At 41.7% G+C, this 23,827-nt stretch overlaps 1 protein-coding gene across 1 annotated transcript in view; it reads left to right on the forward strand.

The window, feature by feature from the left end:
• The first annotated feature begins 11,401 nt into the window (after nt 1-11,401).
• Nucleotides 11,402-23,827, forward strand: part of LOC133420593 (serine/threonine-protein kinase DCLK2-like) — a 58,684-nt gene continuing 46,258 nt past the window's right edge. The window contains exons 1-3 of the mRNA XM_061710319.1: nt 11,402-11,470; nt 18,193-18,960; nt 19,893-20,094. Coding sequence (XP_061566303.1) covers nt 18,730-18,960; nt 19,893-20,094 — 433 coding nt within the window. The 5' untranslated portion in view covers nt 11,402-11,470; nt 18,193-18,729. The remainder of the gene's footprint in view (nt 11,471-18,192; nt 18,961-19,892; nt 20,095-23,827) is intronic.

Consider the following 23,827-nt stretch of genomic DNA (forward strand, 5'->3'; position numbering starts at 1 on the left):
GTGGGGGTGTTATGACTGTGGTCATATTTTTGTAGTCTGTCTTGTGTGGGTGTGTGTGTGCCCTTTGATTTTTCTTGTATTAATCTACTATGCAGATAGGTGTGTTCCACAGCCGTGCGGCCATTGGTGGGAAGGTTCCATGCCCTGGATGGTGATTGGCTGAAACGACAACCACCTGATATAAAAGGAGCCAAGATGGCTGCCACCATGTGGGCTGCAAGCAGGTTGCAGACTCATCCTCCTCCTCTCCCAACCGGCCACACCTTGTGCTTAGAATTTTGTATAGGTTTTGGAAGATATTGACTTTTGAGTAAAGTAAGGGTGGGCTGCCAATTCTGTTAACTTCGTTTTCTCCTGTTTATTTTAGTTAGGGAGGTAAGCCTTGTGTCATTTGTTTTCTTTTGTTTGACAGGTCAGTTACCTACTCCTAAGACAGGACCCTTTTGTTTGTTGTTTTGGCCTTTGTCCACCCTGAAGCCTAGCAGCTCAGTCTCAGTTTACTTTTCAAGTTGATCTACTTTTGTTAATAAATCACTTCCTTTTTAAAGTGAAACCAAATCTTGTTTGTGGCTACTTGGGACTTGGGGAAGATGGGGCCTTTTCATGTTGTGTCCTAGGCACCCCTAGACTGGGGGCATAACAAAATATTGTCAATAACAGTTGCACTCTGTGATGTAATTCTCGTTGGTTTAGTTATCACTGGAAACAGACTCAAGGTATACATTGAATTTATAAATTCACTTGTTGTGTTCATTGAATTTGGATTTTCAAGATCAATATTAAAGTCTCCACATAAAAACACAATCTTATTTTGGCTTCTGTCAAACAGCTCCATTATTTTGTCTGTAAATGTCTCTACGCAGGAACCTGGTGATCTATAGACACAACTGATTATAGCATTTTTAGTTTTTTCATTGATAATTTCCACTGTGATAATTTCCATAATACTGTCAACAACAGTTGTCATATTGCTAATGACATTACATTTCAAACTAGTGTTGATGTACAAAGCTACTCCTCCACCTTTTTTAATCCTTCTATTTACATAATATAACTCATATCCATCTATCTGAAATTCATCCATATCCCCATCCTTCAACCATGTTTCTGATACTGCAATTATACTAAAACTATTTCTGAACTGCTTTAAGTAATCTTTTATTTTTGATAAGTTACAATTTATACTTCTACTGTTGAAATGGATGATAGACAGTGTTTCATTCATGACTATTTTATCGTTAAATTGCTCCTCCGTGTAATACTCACATTTGTTGTGAACAGGAATTAATATGTTTTTGTTTGTACCCTTATCTACATCATATATTTTACTCTCTAAATCTGCATCTAAGTTTGTATTATCATCCATGCTCCTGTATATCCATACATTCTGTATCCATTCTTCAATCCATTACCTTATATTTGATATCAGTTACATCAGCCTTGCTACATTATCCTGTTCTAATTTTTTCTAGCTCTTTAAGGTCTCTTATCATCCTAGCCTGTGAACCTTCTTGTTCTCTTATCCATACGTTGCCATTTCGGGTCCATGTTGCTATTATTTTTTTCTGTTTTCTTAACATCCTTGCTTCTCGTGCGATGTCCCCATTCTTTTTTGTTAAATGTTCGTTTAAGTATACATTTGTACCTTTCAGCTTCTTTGCTTGCATTAATAAATCATTCCTCTGCTTTCTACTGATGAATCTTATGATGATAGCAGGTTTTGCCTTCTCTGTCTTTCTTGGTAATGTGTGACAAACAGAAATAGCATCATTTTGAATGTGTATGTGCTTACTGTGCAGAAAGCCCACCACTTGTTGCTCTAATGTCAGCAGTTCTTCCTGTGGGGCGTCTTCTGTAGTCTCCAAGTTTGCAGTAGCTCGAGCATATGTGCGGTGTCGAGTTTCCAGACCTGTTAATACTAAATTGTCTCTTTTTGTGTATTGTTCCAGTTCATCCACCCTCTGCTCCAGCACAATTATCTTTCTTTCTTTCTCTATTACCATGGCTTTCAGTGTTTTCACCTCCTCCACTAGTCCAATTAGTCGTTCCTGCTGTGATGTTAGTTTTGTCAGCTCACCTGACATAAAGTTTAGAGATCTTTTAATCTCTTCCATGTCATCTGCAGTTGTCATGTCTTTGCCCCGCGTACTGTTTCTTCTGTTCGGCATTCCTTCTTCACCAGCCGCAGGCCCGCTCCTCAGCACCAGCTCCGCAACACCAGCTCCGCACCACCAGCTCCGCTCCTCAGCCCAGCTCCTCAGCTCCTCAGCCCAGCTCCTCAGCACCAGCTCCGCACCAGCTCCGCACCACCAGCTCTGCTCCGCACCACCAGCTCCTCAACACCAGCTCCGCACCACCAGCTCCGCACCACCAGCTCTGCTCCGCAACACCAGCTCTGCACCACCAGCTCCTCAACACCAGCTCCGCACCACCAGCTCCGCACCACCAGCTCTGCTCCGCAACACCAGCTCTGCTCCGCAGCACCAGCTCCGCAGCACCAGCTCTGCTCCGCAGCACCAGCTCCGCAGCACCAGCTTCGCTCCTCTTCAGCGTCCCACCAGCGTTGCTCCACTGCAGCGGGACGACCAAAGCTCCACACCCACCCAAGGCGTCAGTCAGGGGGGGAAAAGGCCCCAGGGAGAGTCGGACCCGAGGAAAGTCCTGGACGTCCGCGGCTCAACCCGAGCTCAACCCGAGCTCAACCCAAGCAAAAGTCTCTGCGTGGAATCTCCGTGGAATCTCCGCGTGCCGCTCCGCGTGCAACTCTCTGCAATGCGAGGCTGAGCGGGCGCAGGTGCAAACAATCACCTCAATCAGTCCAGGTGATCACCGTTAATGCATACATTACATCAACAACAAAAAACTATTCCTTTTTATTTCAGTTTAAGACAGAAGATAATCAAAGCAGAAAAAACATTTCTTCAGCAACGCTATCACTCACATGCACTTAATATAGTAGGGGGATATTATACATTTCCTGAATCCTTATGGTCCTGTGAGTATTCCAGTTTTTGTATTTTGTGTCTCTGTGGTTCCTAGATGACACAGGGATAAAAGTTAGTATATCATTTATAGATAGATAGATAGATAGATAGATAGATAGATAGATAGATAGATAGATAGATAGATAGATAGATAGATAGATAGATAGATAGATCTAGATTAGGAGAAAAATTGTGTAAAAATGTGTGTTGTTTATAGTTTAAAGAACTGCAGTGATCTCTGTGTTGGTCAGAAAGATTCACATCTTAGCTTGAATGAATGCTTTAAATGTCTCCTTTAAAATGATACCAAAGACAATATAGTGAAACATTGACAGATATCCTGTACATGAGTCTAAACCCGGATATGCAGCAGCATCTAAAATGTAATTTTCTGAAGGGGGTTTTAACTTCATGAGCTGATAACTCTGATCCAGCTGCCACTCAGGAAGGTTTTATACCAGAATATCATCTACAGACATGGATATTTTCAAAAATCATAAGTAAGTTTGGTCACCTTGAGTGGTTCTGACAGGTGACATTTTGGGCTCTGGCCCCTGGACTAATAGCAATGACTTGGGCACCAGAAGGGAAGAGAAGACAGAGAAGAGATTTTTTTTTCTGATTTTTACAAACACACTTTATTCACATTGTCAGAGGATACAGTTCACATAGTATATCATAAAGTGCTAAAAGTGCCTAAACAAAACAGAATATCCAATACAGAAATAAATAAATGACTACATCAGCATTCACTCTTGAAGTAAAAGTGCAAAGTGCAGTTCATTATTTAAAACATTACAAAGGACATTATCATAACACCAGAGGTTCCTAAAAACATTCAAGTTATTCATTAATTTGTAAAAATTGAATTCCAGTCTCAGTCTGCATCTGGTGTTGCAGCGCCACACTGAGGCGGCCTCCTGAACTGCTCTGTCCTCTATTTTGTTCTTTCTGGATACATAGATTGCCTCACCAGAAATAAAATTCAGTAGCTGCCACTTTCTTTGATTGTTTCTCCTGTATCCTGCCCCATAAATAAAAATTGTGTTGCAAAAAGTTTCATTAAAAACAGTGGTTAAAAGAGTGAAGAGCTGTGAAAGTCTCTTACACTCACTAAAAACATGGAAAACCGTCTCACGAAGGTGACAGAAAGGGCACTGGTTTGACACAGCAGGATTAATGACAGAGATGAAGGCATTGGTGGCGATGGCACCGTGTAAAATCCTCCACTGGAGGTCGGCTGTTCTCTTCTTGAGGGTAGGTTTGTATAAAACTCTCCACTGTGGACTCTCTCCATCTCCTCCCAGCTTGTCAGTCCATACAGTGGACGCCCTGTCACACAGTCCTTTTTTGTTGACAGCTTTCACACAGTTTCTGTAGATGAGTTTTCTGTCGGCTGTGTGCAAGCTGAGCCACTGAGGGTGCTTGAGGAGAGGTCCATCCAGTTCTCCAAATTGGGGACTTATTAAGACCTCCGGGAATGGGTCCCTGTGATCAGGTTCAGTCCCTGTGCTGTAGTCCATCAGGAGGCTTCTCTCCCTCCCAGAGAGCCTCTGCCTCCACAGCTCCAGAATCCTCTGGGTCACCCTGGTGGACTGGATGCCCAGCAGAGAGCCCACCGCCTGAGAGTCTGACAGCACCGGCCCCGTGGTGTCCACCAGCTGTTTCAGGACCAGGTCTTGGTCCACCAGCTGTTCCAGGACCAGGTCTTGGTCCACCAGCTGTTCCAGGACCAGGTCTTGGTCCTGCACAGCGCTGCCGTCAGCCCAGGCACAGCTCCACTGCAGACATCCAGCCTGGCTCCATGAACTAGTGGTTCTCTCAACAACCAGAACAGAGAGTTACAGTTTTTTCCTGAATCACATTTAAAAAGGGCCCATGATTTAAAAACACCCTGATAAAATGGAGGTAACCCATTTAACCTTAAAAATTTTAAATCAGTTAAAAAAAGAGCAGCATGGGGCCATGACGGGGCCCTGGGTGATGGTGGGGGGCAGGTATTGGAGAACCCCATCTCTCTCACTCTCAAAAAAGGGGGGGGGGGGACAATTAAATAAATAAATAATTAAATAAAATAAATGAATAATGAAAAATTGGAAAGCTTCTCCTCAGCGGGCAGACCCCCCCTCAGGGTCTGGGAGTTGCCCAGAGTAGGAGAAGCACAGGAGGTCGATCCACAACGGGCCGGCAGCCTCCTCTGGGTCGGGTTGCGGTCCAAGACGCAATCCCTCCTGACTCTAAATGACATCTAACAGAACTAACAAAATGAATCAGGAGGGGTAGCGGGGGAAGGGGAATAGGGGGAAAAATGAATAAATTAAAAAAAAATGTATATATATATATATATATAAAATTTAAAAAATACTTAAATGAAAAAGAGAGGGGAGCTTTCCTTTCACTGCCGTCCTACCTGCCTCTTGCTGGAGCTCCCGGTCGGGCAACTGGAGTCTGGTGGTGGGGGCCTCCTGCTGGTGGTGGGGGCCTCCTGCTAGTGGGGGCCTCCTGCTGGTGGTGGGGGCCTCCTGCTGGTGGTGGGGGCCTCCTGCTAGTGGGGGCCTCCTGCTGGTGGTGGGGGCCTCCTGCTGCTAGTGGGGGCCTCCTGCTGGTGGTGGGGGCCTCCTGCTCGCTTCCCTGATGCCCCGGTCTGACCTCACCCCTCATTGCAATACATGAATTACTAATTTTAATTCTAATAATTATTCTTGGCATTATCATGATGTATTGTTTCATAGTTTATTATTATATTAAGTTATGAAATCTCATGGGATGTTAAACTATATTTCAATTCAATTTTATTTAAAAAGGGACAGTGTACAGTTAAAACATAAATGTTGCCATCTGATGCACTGTACCAGATTATAGCTTTAAGCTAATTTGCATCTGCAGTCCCTTGAAAGGTCACAATAAAAAAGAAATACAGTAACAAGTAATACAATACCAAGAGAAATACACGGATTATTTAGAACACAATTTAAAACAACATGGCTGCACAAATCTGCGTGCAATCCCCCCACCCCGACACGCCCCCACCCACCCACCCATCCCTTATCCCACATACACACACCCAGAAGAGAGCCCAAGTTAATGGTTACAGAGCTGAGCAGCTTTTAACAGATTTTTCAGGTTAGCTTTAAAGACTCTGAGAGAGCGACTGCTCCTTACAGTATCAGGTAAGGTATTCCACTGTTTTGTGGCTCTTACAGAAAAAGCTGATTGCCCAGTTACAGTGCGGGTGAGGATATCCTAGTGGACCTGATGGAACAATGGCTGTGGGGCCAAACCATTTACAATTTTAAAAACCATGCACAAATTGGCAAATGACCTAAAATTCACAAAGCTCAATAGGTTGTGTTTCTCAAGTATTCTGCAATGATGGTAGCGAATTGGCTTTTTGTCTAATGTTTTTAAAGTTTGTTTATATAAAGACTCCAAAGGTTTCAGGGTAGAGTCACCAGCCTGCCCCCAGCAGGTGATACAGTGTGACATATGGGACAGGATCATTGCGTGCATAAATATCTTGGCTGCATCCAGAGAAAGACAATTTCTGATGTATTTAAAATTAAGTAGATTATATTTTATAATTGTAGCCATTTTTTTGACATGTTTCTTAAACTTTAAATTTGGGTCTAGAGTCATGCCAAGATATTTCAATTCAGTAACTATGTCAATCCGTTCACCTTTGACGAGGACCTCAACATCAGGGAGTTGAACCAAAGTTTTAGAAAAAAACATGCATTTTGTTTTGTTTACATTTAAACATGATTGATCAAGCCGAAGAGTGATTCTCTCCAGTGCAGTTGTTAGCTTAGCAGCTGCCATGTCAGTTGTTTTAGCATGTACATGTACAACAGTATCATCTGCATACATCTGCAGATCGACATCATCACATTGTTCAGCAAGATCATTGATATAAAGACTAAACAATAAAGGACCTAATACCGATCCTTGCGGAACCCCCATAGTGCATTTCATGTAACTGGACTGTGCATTACAAACTTTGACACATTGCCTCCTGTTTGATAAATATGACGACATCCAAGCTAGAACACTAGGAGAAAAGTTAAATTTAGAGAGTTTTGATATTAAGACACTGTGGTTCACTGTATCAAATGCTTTACGCAAGTCTAAAAATACAGCACCAACTATTCCTCCTTTATCAAGCCGTGATTTAATTTGCTCTATTAAATTTATTAAATTATTAAGGAGGCAGTCTCAGTGGAATGATTGGCTCTAAAACCAAATTGCATGCGATTTAGACCAAAGTTGCTGGTGTTAAGAAATGATGTCAGTTGCTCATAGACAACCTTCTCAGCAACTTTTGAAAATACTGGCAATATGCTTATAGGACGATAGTTACTAGCTTAGTAACTATAGTATTATATCGTTATATATAATAGTATGGTGATATAATTTGGTTATATGTTATAATATTTTATAAAAAATTATGTTATATTAGGATAATACTATATTATTATTCTATATTGTATAGTGCTACACCACTCTATATGATAATTATTTATTTGTTTAACTTATTTACTCTCGAATTAATATTGTCAATTTATGTATCTACTTTCATCACCTTATCTACACACACACACACACACACACACACACACACACACACACACACACACACACACACACACACACACACACACACACACACACACACACACACACACACACACACACACACACACACACTGATGTCGTCTTCTGTTGTTGTTTGCACTGTATGTTAATAAAAAAAAAAAAAACAGAGCAGCATCCAGTCCCAAGTTACTCACACGTCTGAGTATGCAGCCGGCCACTTCTCTCCACACCAGATCTGCCGGCCCTGTCAAAAACCTCTGAATGAACTGTAGCCTGAAGGTGGCAGTTCTGCTGGCCAAGTGGATGAGGCCCTGCCCCCCCTCCTCTCTGGGTAAAAACAGCACCCCCTGTGGCACCCAGTGAAAGCCATCCCAGAAAAAGTTAACAATCTTTGCTTGGATCTGGGCTAACAGACCTGATGGAGGATCCATACAGGCTGAACGGTGCCAAAGCAGGGAGGCCACAAGATTATTCAGCACAAGAACCCTGCCTCGATACGACATCTGAGGGAGCAGCCATTTCCAGTTTTTTAGTATGGCTTCAATTTTTTCAGGGACGCCCTCCCAGTTCCTCCGGATCGTAGCCTCGTTCCCGAGGAAGACGCCGAGGTATTTTTTAAAGGTATATAAGGCCGTCAGTTTTCCAGGACAAACCCTGGGGAAGAACCGGGAGACTGTCACGCCAACTACCGACAGCAAGAGCTTCACTCTTGCTCCAATTCACCCTCGCTGCAGATAGAGTGTTGAATGAAACTGTTGAATTACATAAAATGAGGGAGAGTGCGTAGAGCATCCCAGACAGAGCGCAGCCCTGCCGGATGCCTCTATGCACCCCGAAAGGAACACACAGACTGCCATTAAACTTCAGTACACTCTCAATGTCACTATATAACACCCGGATCTTGGCAATGAAACCAGTGCTGAACCCAAACTTCCCCATGGTTTTCCAGAGGAAGCCGTGCTCAACACGGTCACATGCCTTTTCCTGATCTAGCGAAATGAGACCAGTATTTATTCCCAATGAGCTAGAGACCTCCAAAAAATCTCGAATTAGGTAGACATTGTCTACCATGGACCTGCCGAGCACACAGTAGGTCTGGTCCCGGTGGATGACATGCTCCATAGCTTCTCTAAGCCTGTTGGCCAAAGCCTTGGACAGGATATTGTAATCCGTACACAACAGTGACACGGGGCGCCAGTTCTTGATGTCCTGCAGATTCCCTTTTTTTGGCAGCAGGGCAACAACAGCCCTGCGACAGGACAGTGGCACAGAACCTGAGGTCAGACTTTCATTAAAAATCTCTGAAACGTCAGGTGCTAAAATGCTCCAGAAGGCTTTATAGAATTTGACAGTCAGGCCATCGATGCCAGGAGACCGCCGTCCCTGCATACCCTGCAGAGCGGCGTGTAACTTACTCCTCCATCTGCAGTGGCCTGTCCAGCTGTGAGTTGGTCTCCTCAGAGACCAGAGGCAGTTCACCACAGAACCCCTTGAACAGAGCATCATCGCTCGTATAGAGAGATGAATAAAACTGCACAGCTTGCCTTCTTATCTGACCAGGCTCAGTGAGCTCCTGCCCCGTGTCAGAGAGCAGAGAGTGGATCATTTTCCTCTGTCCATGCTTCTTCTCCAGGCCAAAGAAGAAGCTAGAGGGAGCATCCATCTCTGTGATGTTCTGGACCCGGAACCGGACCAGTGCACCCTGTACCTTGGTGTCTAGCAGGTTGGCTAAAGCCATTTTTGTGAGGACAGAAGTGAGGACAGGACAGGAAGTGAGGACAGGACAGGAAGTGAGGACAGGAAGTGAGGTCATAAGTGAGGACAGGAAATGAGGACAGAAGTGAGGACAGGACAGGAAGTGATGACAGGATGTGAGGACAGAAGTGTGGACAGGAAGTGAGGAGAGGAAGTGAGGACAGGACAGGAAGTGAGGACAGGAAGTGAGGACAGAAGTGAGGACTGGAAGTGAGGACTGGACTGGAAGTGAGGACAGGAAGTGAGGACAGGACAGGAAGTGAGGACAGGACAGGAAGTGAGGACAGGAAGTGGGGACTGGACTGGAAGTGAGGACAGGAAGTGAGGACAGGACAGGAAGTGAGGACTGAAGTGAGGACAGGAAGTGAGGACAGGAAGTGAGGACAGGAAGTGAGGACAGGCCAGGAAGTGAGGACAGGCCAGGAAGTGAGGACAAGAAGTGAGGACAGGAAGTGAGGACAGGAAGTGAGGACAGGACAGGAAGTGAGGACTGGACAGAAGTGAGGACCGGAAGTGAGGACAGGAAGTGAGGACAGGAAGTGAGGCCTGGAAGTGAGGACAGGAAGTGAGAACAGGAAGTGAGGACTGGAAGTGAGGACAGGACAGGAAGTGAAGACCGGAAGTGAGGACAGGAAGTGAGGACTGGGTAGGAAGTGAGGACAGGAAGTGAGGACAGGAAGTTAGGGCAGGAAGTGAGGACAGAAGTGAGGACTGGAAGTGAGGACAGGAAGTGAGGACAGGAAGTGAGGACAGGAAGTGAGGACAGGATTTGAGGACAGGAAGTGAGGAAAGGGCAGGAAGTGAGGACAGGAAGTGAGGACAGGACAGGAAGTGAGGACTGGACAGGAAGTGAGGACAGGAAGTGAGGAAAGGGCAGGAAGTGAGGACAGGACAGGAAGTGAGGACTGGACAGGAAGTGAGGACCGGAAGTGAGGACAGGAAGTGAGGACTGGACAGGAAGTGAGGACAGGAAGTGAGGACAGGACAGGAAGTGAGGACAGGAAGTGAGGACAGAAGTATATGTATAGTATATATATGTGTGTGTGTATATATATATATATGTATATATGTATGTGTATATATATATATATATATATATATATATATATATATATATATATATATATATATATATATATATATATATATATATATATATATATATATATATATATATATATATACACTCCAGACAAAAGACAGAAGGAGAAATGGTCGAGAGGCAGACAAAGTTATTTGTCTGTTATTTGTCCAAATTTATTTTGGCTTTGCTCTCATTTGAAAAAACTATGGGCAGATATTAGCAAATTTATTATTGACTCTTTTGCTATAGATTTTAATTTAATTGGGAAAATGTTGTTTTTGGTTTCCATTGTTTCCCTAAGAAAGAAGGAAAATGTTACTTTTTGATAAATCTGTTTTTATTTCTTGCCAAATTTCATATTCATAAGAGTACATTTTCAAAGAAAACCCCTCGCTTTTTTGTTTTCCAGAAAGAAATGGAACTTTACTTGAAATTTATCCTAAAATCAACAAATGAAAAGGCTATTAAAACCATAGACTTGTGTTATATGTTTAATCTTCTTGAATAACATACATCACCCTGGCACATGTTCTATATTTTATTTGTATACTGTTCTTGTATACTGTTTTGTGTTAATTCTTTTAAATTAAGTTAAAAAAAAAAGAGAGAGATAGACAAAGACCTGGGGGAGAGAGGGGGCGTGTCCTCCTCCTCTGCAGCTACAGCGGCCATGCTGCTGAGGGGGCGTGGCTCCGTCCCTGGGGGCGTGGCCTCCTCCCAGGGGGCGTGTCCTCCTCCTCTGCAGCTACAGCGGCCATGCTGCTGAGGGGGCGTGGCTCCGTCCCGGGGGGCGTGTCCTCCTCTCTGCAGCGGCCATGCTGCTGGAGCTGGAACTGGAGCTGGAGCTGGAGCTGCTGCTCGTGCCCGCGCCCCCCGCTCGTCCCCGCAGGTGTCACCCGCCGCATCCGCGTCACCCGGCAGGTGCAGCGGTTCTGGCAGAACCCGGAACCAGAGGAACCCCCGGGTTTGGGAGAGAGGAGGAGAGAGAAGGAGAGGAGAGAGGAGGAGAAACCTCCATAGCAACAAACACACCGGCTGCACGGCATCTTCACCGGTAGGTGCTTCATCCTCCATCCATTCATCCATCCACCCTCCTTCCATCATCCATTATCTATTTTATATACCAGTATTTTTTATTATTATTATGATTGTATATACCAGTACTGTTTATAGTGTGTCATACTCTGATATTATTACTGTATTATTATTTTTTCTATTGATGCCTCTTGTTTTCCACTATCCTCTTTTCTGCTACACTGAGAATTTCCCCTCTGTGGGACTAATAAAGGAATATCTTATCTTATCCTCCATCCCTCCTTCTATCCCTCCATCCATCCATCCCTGATCTTTATCATCCCGTGTTTAAAACACCTCTCACTTCCAGGAGGTTAAATATTCCTGCAGGTGCAGGTTAAGGCTGATTTATGGTTCTGCGTTACACCGACGCAGAGCCTACGCCGTAGGCGACGCGCACCGTTACGGCGTAATGTCTGCGTCGATGTAACGCAGAACCATAAATCAGCCTTTAGTCCTGGACCGGTTTTCTGCCAATTTCTGCTGCTTTGCATAATAAAAATGCTCCCTAAGCGTTTTCTACCTTTTGCAGAGCTACAGTTTTACTGTGTTTTACTCCCTATAGCCCACTAACTCGTCTCTCGCCAGGCCGTCATTATAAATAAGAATGTTCTGGTTAATTAAAGGCGAATGACTGAATGAATATCAAATAAAAGCCATAGAATTTTTTTTTCTTCTATTTATCTTTATCTTTTATCTTTATGTCGTGGGTAGTGTATTTTGAAGCATCAAATACTCTCATATTATCCATTTTACATCGTGCCAGAAATCAATGGACGTGTCAATCAAACTTTGAAAATCCCCTGTGCGCATGCGCAGCAGCACAGTAGCATTTCTCGGCAGAACACCGGCGGCTCGACGGAGGGAGCGGTTAAATGTTCCTGGCGGAGCCGGGACCGCGGTTAGAGCCGCGGTTAGGGCCGGGACCGCGGTTAGGGCCGGGCCAGGACCTGATCCGGGGGGATTCGGTGTTATCTGGGTCTCAGGTCGGTGCTTTAACCGGTGTTTTATCCATCCTTGCTGCCCGTTGAAAACTGCTGCTTCGTGGCTCTGCGCATGCGCACAGTTTGATTGCCACGCCCATCATTTCTTGCTTCCCTTCAGGAGGAAAAATAGTGTGATGTTAGATTTTTACCCTCTTGTTCATCTACTGTTTTAAATTTCTTATTATTTTATTATTAATCCAAAAATAGTGATTACACAATTGATACATTTTTGATTTTGATATGTTTATTTGGTCACGATTTAGAAGTCAGTAGTCAATACAAAGTTTTTTGCATGTACAGGACTGTCTCAGAAAATTAAAATTAATGCAATTAAAAAAACTAAAATGTCATACATTCTGGATTCACTACAAATGAACTGAAATATTGCAAGCCTTTTATTATTTTAATATTGCTGATTATGGTTTACAGTTTAAGATTAAGATTCCCAGAATATTCTAAGTTTTTGAGATAGGATATTTGAGTTTTCTTAAGCTGTAAACCATGATCAGCAATATTAAAATAATAAAAAGGCTTGCAATATTTCAGTTGATTTGTAATGAATCCAGAATGTATGACATTTTTGCATTAAAGAAAATAAAGGACTTTATCACAATATTCTAATTTTCTGAGACAGTCTTGTGTATATATATTAGAAAAAGAAAGAAACAAAGTAAATAAATAAGAAAAATAAATAAACGTTGCTCAAACTGGCCTATCTGGGCCTAACAGCATCAAGATGTTCATATTTACACACGTGCATACATTAATAACACTAGCGGAGCAGGCGGGGGGGCAGGGGGGGCGGCCGCCCCGGGCCCACTGCTCCGGGGGGGCCCACTCCGAAGAGGAAAAAAAAAAGTGTTCTGAATAAAATAAGGAAAGTTGGACTGTATAACACTTGTGTTCATAAGGATAAAGTTGTTTAAAAAATAAAAATGAAAGAAATAGTCCCTTCTCCCCGTGTGTGTCTCCCTGTCATGCACGGGTTCGCAGGCATGTTGTCTGTTTAAGGCTGATTTATGGTTCCGCGTTACACCAACGCAGCATCACAGCCCACACCCGGCGTAGGGAGCGCGTCGCCGCGTAACCTACGCCGTAGCAATGCGTCGAGCCAGTTGTCGCATCAGAGCCTTAAAGTCATGCTGAGTTTCAGCAGCTGAAGTTGATTAAAAACTCTCTCCGGGCTGCATTGATGAGACCAGACTATCAAACCTCACCATGCTCTCAATCCAGAGGGACATCGCCGTTGATGAGAGCAAGTTTATTGTGACCAAAAAGACGAGTCATTAAGAAATCCACTGCTGAGGTTGCCAGATCTTACAGGTTCCAGCCCAAATGCAACGTAAACCCCACCGAAAAAATGAAAAACCAGCCCGAATCTTACATTCTCTGTTAAAACTATGAATTATTAAATGCGTAATACATTTCATATTCACATTACCAAATACCCTAAAAAAAAGTTCAGGCTCCAAACAAAAACTACAATAAAATTGAGTAAATTAAAGCAAATATATTATCAGTGAGTTTATTGTGTAAGTTTCTACTTTTCTCTGCAATAATGGAAACTTTTTTTGTTAATAATTTCTCCTAAATATTTTGTCAAAACCAGGAAAAGCAGCCCAAATATATATTTTTCAGCTCAATTGGGCTGAAACCTGCCCAACCTGGCAACACAGATTTAGGACATCCGCAGGAGATTCTCCTCAAAACGATGAAATAAACTATTTAATGAATAAAATGAAGACCCTTGGGTGGAGATTTAAGACAAATTAAGACATTTAAATGCCTTATTTTAGCAAAAATGGAATTTGAGACTTTTTAAGGATGAGGCAGCATGGATGAGGCCAGACTATAAGATAGGGATCGAGAGGGACTTCGCCGTTCATAAGAGCAAAGTGATTGAAAGGTTTGCGGCGATGAAGAACCGGCTGATGGTTCGGAAATAGTTCGGATTTGAACAAGTTTTAAAATTAAAGTTTTTGCATTTTGGATCGTTCAATGTGCTACCCCCCACCCCAGATGGAAATATGTTTTGTAGTGGTTTTCTGCCCATCTGCTGGATGAAACCATCATTGGTAAGCTGTCATAACATTAATTATCTATGATAACATTGTCATAATTCTGAATATATGACCTTTGCTATATTGTTTGTTACTGTTTGACCGCTGTGTCTGATTGTGTTAAATACATGTCGTCGCACATTGTAACTGTTGTTGTGTAGGTTGAACACGTGTGTCGTGAATTGTGCTACTCGGCGAATTTGACATCTATGGCTAAGATGAAAACTTAAAAATAAAAATATCCCCACGATAAGTCATAATTATGAGATAAAAAGTCGAAATTATAAGATAGAAAGTCGAAATGATGACTTTTTATGTCATAATTATGACTTACCGTGGGGATATTTTTATTTTTAAGGCTAAGATTTCATCTTATTTTTTTCTTTTACTGGCGGAAATGAGCTTCCATAGACATCACTGGATTTTTATCTCCAGTTTGATACCTATATCTTTAAGTCTGCATAATTTAGGCTTATAATTAGGTTTGACATAATGACTGGTAAATCCCTGGTGCTAGAACCTCATGTGATGGTTCTGACCATGTGCTGCTGCTGTGGTTGTGTGTCAGAGGGCTGATCTGTGGCATTTTTTTAGCGATTATGTTTTAACGGGGATGTTTAGGCCACAAGGGCCCATCTAGAATGCTTCGCCCCCCCTGGGCTGGGACCCCTGCTCCGCCCCTGATTAATAATAATAATACATTCACCCACACACACCAAACCCACCTATATATACATACATACATACATACATATATATGCAATTATCTGTATACACATACATACATGTACATACATATACACTCATCTACACATGCATACATAAGCATTCATATCCATGCACCCTTCCATAGACATAATACACACGTCATTCTGTCCATCATTTTGCAACAAATTTACATAATGTGGCTATGCCAATTATTTATAATTATTTATGATCTTGTCTTTATACATATTTTTGAAATGTTTTAGTCTATTACACAGTTTCATTTCACTATCACTATCTTTTTTTTCTCGACATTTCAACTTTTTTCTCGAAATTTTTTATTTATTTATTTTTTTATTTTTGTACATGTAAAAAAAAAACAACACTTCATGAGAAGTTTAAAAAAACAAAACAAATAATTTCATACTTTAAAATTTGCTATCTTGATTTACATGTGCCAAAATTCAATTTTTTTCTAGACATTTCAACTTTTTCATACATACATACATATCCATGCACTCTTCCATAGACATAATACACACATCATTCTTTCCATCCATTTTACAATAAATCTACATAATGTGGCTATGCCAATGATTTATAATTATTTATGATCTTGTCTTTATACATATTTCTGAAATATTTTAGTGTATTACACATTTACATTTTACTGAGATGCTTCTCTGTTTCACCGTCGTTCTTGTCTTGGTTTTCATAAACATACATATTCCTCTCAGTTCAGAATGACTGACTCTGCATATATATATATATATATATATATATATATATATATATATATATATATATATATATATATATATATATATATATATATATATATATATATATATATGTGTGTGTGTGTGTGTGTGCTTAATGTGTCTTGATTTTCATAAACATTCATATTCCTCTCAGTTCATATGACTGACTCTTCTGAACACAGTCAGGGAGCATGTTACTATTTATTTTAAACATAAACTGAGCGGTTTTAAAATCCACCAGGTCATGAAATTTAAGAGTATGTGAGTTTATGAATAGATTGTTGGTGGATGAATAATAATCTGCATTGTTTATGATCCTGATAGCCCTTTTCTGTCAAATAAAAACCGGATTGGTTTTGACCTCCACACAGTAGTTAATGTATGGGACTAGGAGACAGCTGTATAACAGAAGGAATTCATTTTGGTTTGTTTTATACAATATTCCTATGGCTTTAGATAATTTTGACTTAACGTGGTTTACATGTGGCTTCCAGCATAGTTTATAATCGATAATAACACCCAAGAATGTATTCTCATATACTCTTTCTAATTTGATATTATTAATCTGAATTTGTGGCTGAATCATTAGGTTTACAGTATCCAAATAATATGAATTTAGTTTTATTTATGTTTAAATATCATTTATTAATGTCAAACCATGGTTTTAACCTAGTTAATTCATCTTGAACTGTATCCAGAGAATAGCAGGGTGGAATCATCAGCAAAAAGAACACATTTAACACCTTTGACACATTAAAGATGTATCTGGAGATGTAAGTTTGCTGACGTTCATCCTGCAGTGGCAGTGTTGATTAGTATCTTACCTGAATGCATTATTTGATAGGATGTTACTGGACTATCAAATTATGCTAAACCCTGAAATATTGATTTAAAATTGATAATATGGGATGTTGAGTATTTGATCCTTCAAAATACACGACCCATGACATGAATTTCATTACACTTTGTGAACATCATACTATGCGCAGGCCAGAACGCAGCTCCCGAGGCTCCGGCCTGCAAACATGCACAAAAGAGAAAAAAGGGGGGCCGGCACAAGAAACTACAGGAACGATGGACAAAAACGATAGCTATGAGATATTTATAATAAATAAAAATGGAAATGGAGAAGAGAGGAAGGGAAGAGGAGAGGAGAAGAAGGGTGAGAGGCACCGCCCAGTGGATCATGTCGGTCCCCCCTGCAGCATAGGCCTATAGCAGCATATCTACCACCAAGCTATATTTGAGACTAACTATTATAGTCTTGTTCTATAGCTGCAACTATGACTACTGACTCTAACACACTAGAGTTTACACTACCTAGAGATTTACCAACACCAGCTAGAGGTTTACTAAACACTAACTATAGGCTTTACTAAACAGAAAGGTTTTAAGTTTAGTTTTAAAGGTGGAGGTGGTGTCAGCCTCCTTAACCCAGATTGGAAGTTGGTTCCATAGTAATGGTGCCTGATAGCAGAACGCCCGCCCTCCAAATCTACATTTAGATACTCTAGGAACTACGAGTAAACCTGCACTCTGAGAACAGAGAGCTCTGACAGGAACATAAGGCACTATCAGGTCTTGTAAATAATGCAGAGCTAAGCCGTTTGTTATCTCTTTGTCTTTGCAAAAGGGAGTGTAAGCAGTAACTGATGGTAGAAACTGAAACTGTTTATTAGGGGATGTGAGAATCAGACAACACGGAGTTTCTTGATCAGCTGTTTGTTATAAAGTTCTTGTAAAGTTTGTTGAGCCGACCCAATGATTTTACTGCTTAGACCGACAACCTTGTTGAGCAAGTTTCTGTCTTTGACTTTCAAAGATTGAAACCAACAAATAAAACAAAAAGTGATAACGGATTCGATAAAAGAACGATAAAACATATATATTATATTATTTAACTAGGCAGGTCATTAAGAACATTCTTATTTACAATGATGGCCTGGCAAGAGACAAGGAAGTGGTTTAGGGAGTAAAACACACTAAAGGAAGTGGTTTAGGGAGTAAAACACAGTAAAGGAAGTGGTTTAAGGAGTAAAACACAGTAAGATTGTAGCTCTACAAAGGTAGAAAACCATTAAGGAGCATTTTTTGATGGACAAATATCGGCTTATGTGGTGGTAGCATTTTTGGACGAAGCAGCAGAAATGGACAGAACACCGGTCTTGATTGTCCTCTCTTTTATCTCAGCAGGGAGGGGGGGAAGCTAAACCGGGCCGGCAGAGACTCCTCCTCCAGACGGGTCGGGACCAGGACCAGGACCAGGACCAGGACCAGAACCTTGACCTTAGCGATAGACGAGGACTCACCTTTGGCCATTTGATTGGATTCACCTTTGGCCGTTTCTCACCGCCGGGTTCCCCGGGGATCCTGTTTCCGGGATGTTTCGGGGCCGTACTTGGGTTGGACTCTCGCTGGGGTCCCAGCAGAACCGCTGACGGTCCGGCTGGACTAACCGGACCAGAACCTGTAGACACGACCTCTTCCCGGGGATTTAATCCACTGATTAATCCGTGTCTTTAGGCACCGGAACGTTGGGGTTCCAGCTACTTTTGGGAACTTTTACGGAGTTTAAAAGGTTTTTCTTGTGGTTTTTGGGTGGAATTCCCAACGTATCGGTACCGGAGAGGCTGGTACCTGGACCCTGAACCGGTTCTGCTTCTGGAACATGAGCGTTGACTTGCAGAGACCCGAGATCTGAACCCCCGGCCCGACCCCGACCCCACCATGTCTCTGAGCAAGAGCCTGGAGCTGGAGCACTTCGACGAGCGGGACAAGGCCCGGCGCGGCCGCTCGGCCCGGGCCCGGCGGGACGACTCGGCCGGCAGCGGCGGCCCGGGATCCGGGCCCAGTTCCCGGGGCAGCAGCCTGGTCCCCAGTCCGGCCCACAGCACCAACTGCAGCTACTACCGGACCCGCACGCTGCAGGCCCTCACCTCCGAGAAACGGGCCAAGAAGGTGCTGATCAAACTCTTTATTCACTCACATCACAGTAGGGATGGGCGGTGTGGACTAAAACATTTATCACCATCATTTCTGGCTTTATCCTGATAAAGATAATAAAATACCAATTCAACTCCATCTTTGTAACTATAAATCTATCACCACATTCAGTCTTTGGAACCAAATCGCTGCTCTAAAAGATACTAAATACTACTACTAAACATCTTTCTTTCTTTCTTTCTTTCTTTCTTTCTTTCTTTCTTTCTTTCTTTCTTTCTTTCTTTCTTTCTTTCTTTCTTTCGTTCTGGCTCATTTCTCTTTCTTTCTTTCTTTCTTTCTTTCTTTCTTTCTTTCTTTCTTTCTTTCTTTCTTTCTTTCTTTCTTTCGTTCTGGCTCATTTCTCTTTCTTTCTCTCTTTCTTTCTTTCGTTCGTTCTGGCTCGTTTCTTTCTTTCTCTCTTTCTTTCTTTCTTTCTTTCTTTCTTTCTTTCTTTCTTTCTTTCTTTCTTTCTTTCTTTCTTTCTTTCTTTCGTTCTGGCTCATTTCTCTTTCTTTCTTTCTTTCTTTCTTTCTTTCGTTCGTTCTGGCTCGTTTCTTCCTTCCTTCCTTCCTTCCTTCCTTCCTTCCTTCCTTCCTTCCTTCCTTCCTTCCTTCCTTCCTTCCTTCCTTCCTTCCTTCCTTCCTTCCTTCCTTCCTTCCTTCCTTCCTTCCTTCCTTCCTTCCTGTACGTTGTGTGTGGATTTAACACAGAACCATAAATCAGTTTTACACAAAAACATCATCAACAGGAATTTATTATTTTTACCGTGAGATACAAATTCTTACCGTGGAGAATTTTTTTGACGGTAAATCGTGAACGGTAAAATATCACCCATTCCTACTAAGAATTTTATATCAGATACTCTTTCAATTTCAGAATCACTTATTTTAATGTAATATCCCCGTAAGGTGCGGTTCTTCCGCAACGGCGACCGCTACTTCAAGGGCCTGGTGTACGCCGTGTCCAGCGACCGGTTCCGGTCCTACGACGCGCTGCTCATGGAGCTCACGCGCTCGCTGGCCGACAACCAGCACCTGCCGCAGGGAGTCCGGACCATCTACACCACCGACGGAAACCGCAAGATCACCAGCATGGACGAGCTGGTGGAAGGTGAGACCCGTCCTCTTTTTATTCTGTAACGTAACTGACGTTAGCAGAGACGTAACTGACGTTAGCAGAGACGTAACTGACGTTAGCAGAGACGTAACTGACGTTAGCAGAGACGTAACTGACGTTAGCAGGAACGTAACTGACGTTAGCAGGAACGTAACTGACGTTAGCAGAGACGTAACTGACGTTAGCAGAGACGTAACTGACGTTAGCAGAGACGTAACTGACGTTAGCAGAGACGTAACTAACGTTTGCAGAGACGTAACTGACGTTAGCAGAGACGTAACTGACGTTAGCAGACGTTAACAGACGTTAGCAGAGACGTAACTGACGTTAGCAGAGACGTAACTGACGTTAGCAGAGACGTAACTGACGTTAGCAGAGAGGTAACTGACGTTAGCAGAGACGTAACTGACGTTAGCAGAGACGTAACTGACGTTTGCAGAGACGTAACTGACGTTAGCAGAGACGTAACTGACGTTAGCAGAGACGTAACTGACGTTAGCAGAGACGTAACTGACATTAGCAGAGACGTAACTGACGTTAGCAGAGACGTAACTGACGTTAGCAGACGTTAACAGACGTTAGCAGAGACGTAACTGACGTTAGCAGAGACGTAACTGACGTTAGCAGAGACGTAACTGACGTTAGCAGAGACGTAACTGACGTTAGCAGAGACGTAACTGACGTTAGCAGAGACGTAACTGACGTTAGCAGAGACGTAACTGACGTTAGCAGAGACGTAGCTGACGTTAGCAGAGACGTAGCTGACGTTAGCAGAGACGTAACTGACGTTAGCAGAGACGTAACTGACGTTAGCAGAGACGTAACTGACGTTAGCAGAGACGTAACTGACGTTAGCAGAGACGCAAAGACGCTAACGTCAGTTACGTCTCTGCTAACGTCAATACAGTTTGTCTCCTCCACCACACGTATCGTGAAGTTTTTGTATCGCCAAATTTCATGGTCTCGACATTTCGACTTTTTTTTTACATTTCGACTTTTTTCTCAACATTTCAAATTTTTTTTTCGACAATTCGACTTTTTTTTTTACATTTCGACTTTTTTCTCAACATTTTGAATTTTTTCTCGACATTTCGACTTTTTTCTCGACATTTGATTTTTTTCTCGACATTTCAACTTTTTTTTTTCGAGATTTCGACTTTTTTCTCAAAATTGTACTTCAACATTAATCTTGACATTTCGACTTTTTTCTCAACATTTCAAATTTTTTCTCGACATTTCGACTTTTTTCTTGACATTTCGACTTTTTTCTTGACCTTTCGACTTTTTTCTCGACTTTTCGACTTTTTCCGTCCGCGGGTCGAGGTCGTCACGTGATCCCGCTGCACCAATAGGATGTTACTAGTAAACACAATATATTCATATTAATAACCCAATATCAGCTACAGTTTGTCACCTCCACGACACGTATCGTGTCCTGTCGTATCGTATCGCGAAATTTCATGGTCTCAACCAGGGCTTGAAATTAGCAGTCGCCACTCGCCATTTGCGACCTAGATTTTGCTGTGGCGAGACATATTTTTGGCTGTCTCGCCACTTGGCGACCTAGAAAAATTATACCACTCTAATCCAGAGGGTGGCGGTAATGCTCATTTTCGTTGGTTGCCAAGCGCCGCTAACAGGTCAGAAGAAGAAAAGTAAACGAGGGAACATAACAACTACAAAACTAAAAAGAAAGAAGCTAAACTAAAGCTAAAGAAGAAGCTAAAGAAAACTAAACTGACTAAACTGCCTTGTGGGCGGATCTCCAACACTCAACAAGAAAGCAGCAGACAGCGGCGGTGTCGCTTACCGGGCACACGCTGCCAAGATGCCGAAGCGAAAATGCAGCTTCACAGATGCACTGAAAACAAAAAATCCGGTCGGGACATATGTGCCAAAGCTGGCACTTATGTTTCTGTGTCCAATAAAGGTGCCGGAGACATGCAGCTCACATCGACATCCGACACAGAAACACATAAGAAGGCAGTGCGAGTGAGAGTAGCTCTTCAAAGTTGACCGAGTTCTTAGACCCGGAAAAACAGAGGATGCTGTAAATGCAGCGGAGGGTGCATTGGAATTTCATACTGTGAAACACCACAACAGTTACTGTAGCCAGTACTGGAGTTGAGGGGGGATGAGGGGGGGTGGCATACCCCCTGAAATAAAAACGGTCCAAATCATCCCCCCTGTAAAACTGTCATCCCTCCTTTCCATCCCTTATGTCATTTCATCAATGAATGTGGTTTTACTGCTATTTCAACATTTAGAGTCATCACCAGAAAAATAACACCAGAAAAATAACTTATTTGACAATTTTCACCTGTTTCAAGTAAATTTTCACTTGAAATAAGTAGAAAAATCTGCCAGTGGGACAAGATTTATCTTCTCATTACAAGCAATAAAATCTTGTTCCACTGGCAGATTTTTCTACTTATTTCAAGTGAAAATCTACTTGAAACAGGTGAAAATTGTTGTTTTTTCCAGTGATGAGTCTTGTTTTAAGTGTAATGAGATTTTTTTTTACTAAAATGAGACATTTTAACTAGAAATAAGACAAATATTCTTTAAATATATTAAAATTATAAGGAATCTTTGTGTAAACTGCGAGTATCATTTAAGTAGGCTATCTCGTGGCCGGGCCGAGTGTCCTCTTTTTTGAAAATCAAAATATGGTCAGCCTAGTATATTTGAATCTAATGTACTTCATGCGTCTTCTTACTGCTGCATAGGGATTTATACTGTTCTTCCAGAATAGTTGAAAGGTCCTTTTACACAGCACATTTGATTGAGAAGAACGGGATGACTGTTATACGGTACTACTATGACTGCTATATAAGTAGTGATGACGAAATACTCTAGTGAAGCAACTTTTTGGTTTTGGCGAGTAAAAAATCTGTTTGGCGAGTAACTTTTTTGACCTACTAGCCACTTGGCTAGTAGGTCAAAAAGTGAATTTCAAGCCCTGGTCTCAACATTTCAACTTTTTTTTTCGAGATTTCAACTTTTTTCTCTAAATTGTACTTCAACATTAATCTTGACATTTCGACTTTTTTCTCAACATTTCAAATTTTTTCTCGACATTTCGACTTTTTTCTCGACATTTCGACTTTTTTTGACATTTCGACTTTTTTCTCAACATTTCAAATTTTTTCTCGACATTTCGACTTTTTTTCTTCACATTTCGACTTTTTTCTCAACATTTCAAATTTTTTCTCGACATTTCGACTTTTTTATCGACATTTCGACTTTTTTTGACATTTCGACTTTTTTCTCAACATTTCAAATTTTTTTCTTGACATTTCGACTTTTTTTCTTCACATTTCGACTTTTTTCTCAACATTTCAAATTTTTTCTCGACATTTCGACTTTTTTATCGACATTTCGACTTTTTTCTCAACATTTCAAATTTTTTCTCGACATTTCGACTTTTTTTCTTCACATTTCGACTTTTTTCTCAACATTTCGACTTTTTTCCTCAACATTTCGACTTTTTTCTCGACTTTTCGACTTTTTCCGTCCGCGGGTCGAGGTTGTTGCACCAATAGGATGTTACTAGTAAACACAATATATTCATTAATTAATGACCAAATATCAACTACAGTTTGTCACCTCCACGACACGTATCCTGACGTTTTTGTTTCGCAAAATTTCGTGGCACGATATATTGTTACCCCCCTAACTTTTATGGTTTTAAACTTTTATTCTGCTCATGCAATAGTCTGAAAAA

This window comes from Cololabis saira, chromosome 20 (genome assembly GCF_033807715.1).
Source record: "Cololabis saira isolate AMF1-May2022 chromosome 20, fColSai1.1, whole genome shotgun sequence".
NCBI classification, from domain to species: domain Eukaryota; kingdom Metazoa; phylum Chordata; class Actinopteri; order Beloniformes; family Belonidae; genus Cololabis; species Cololabis saira.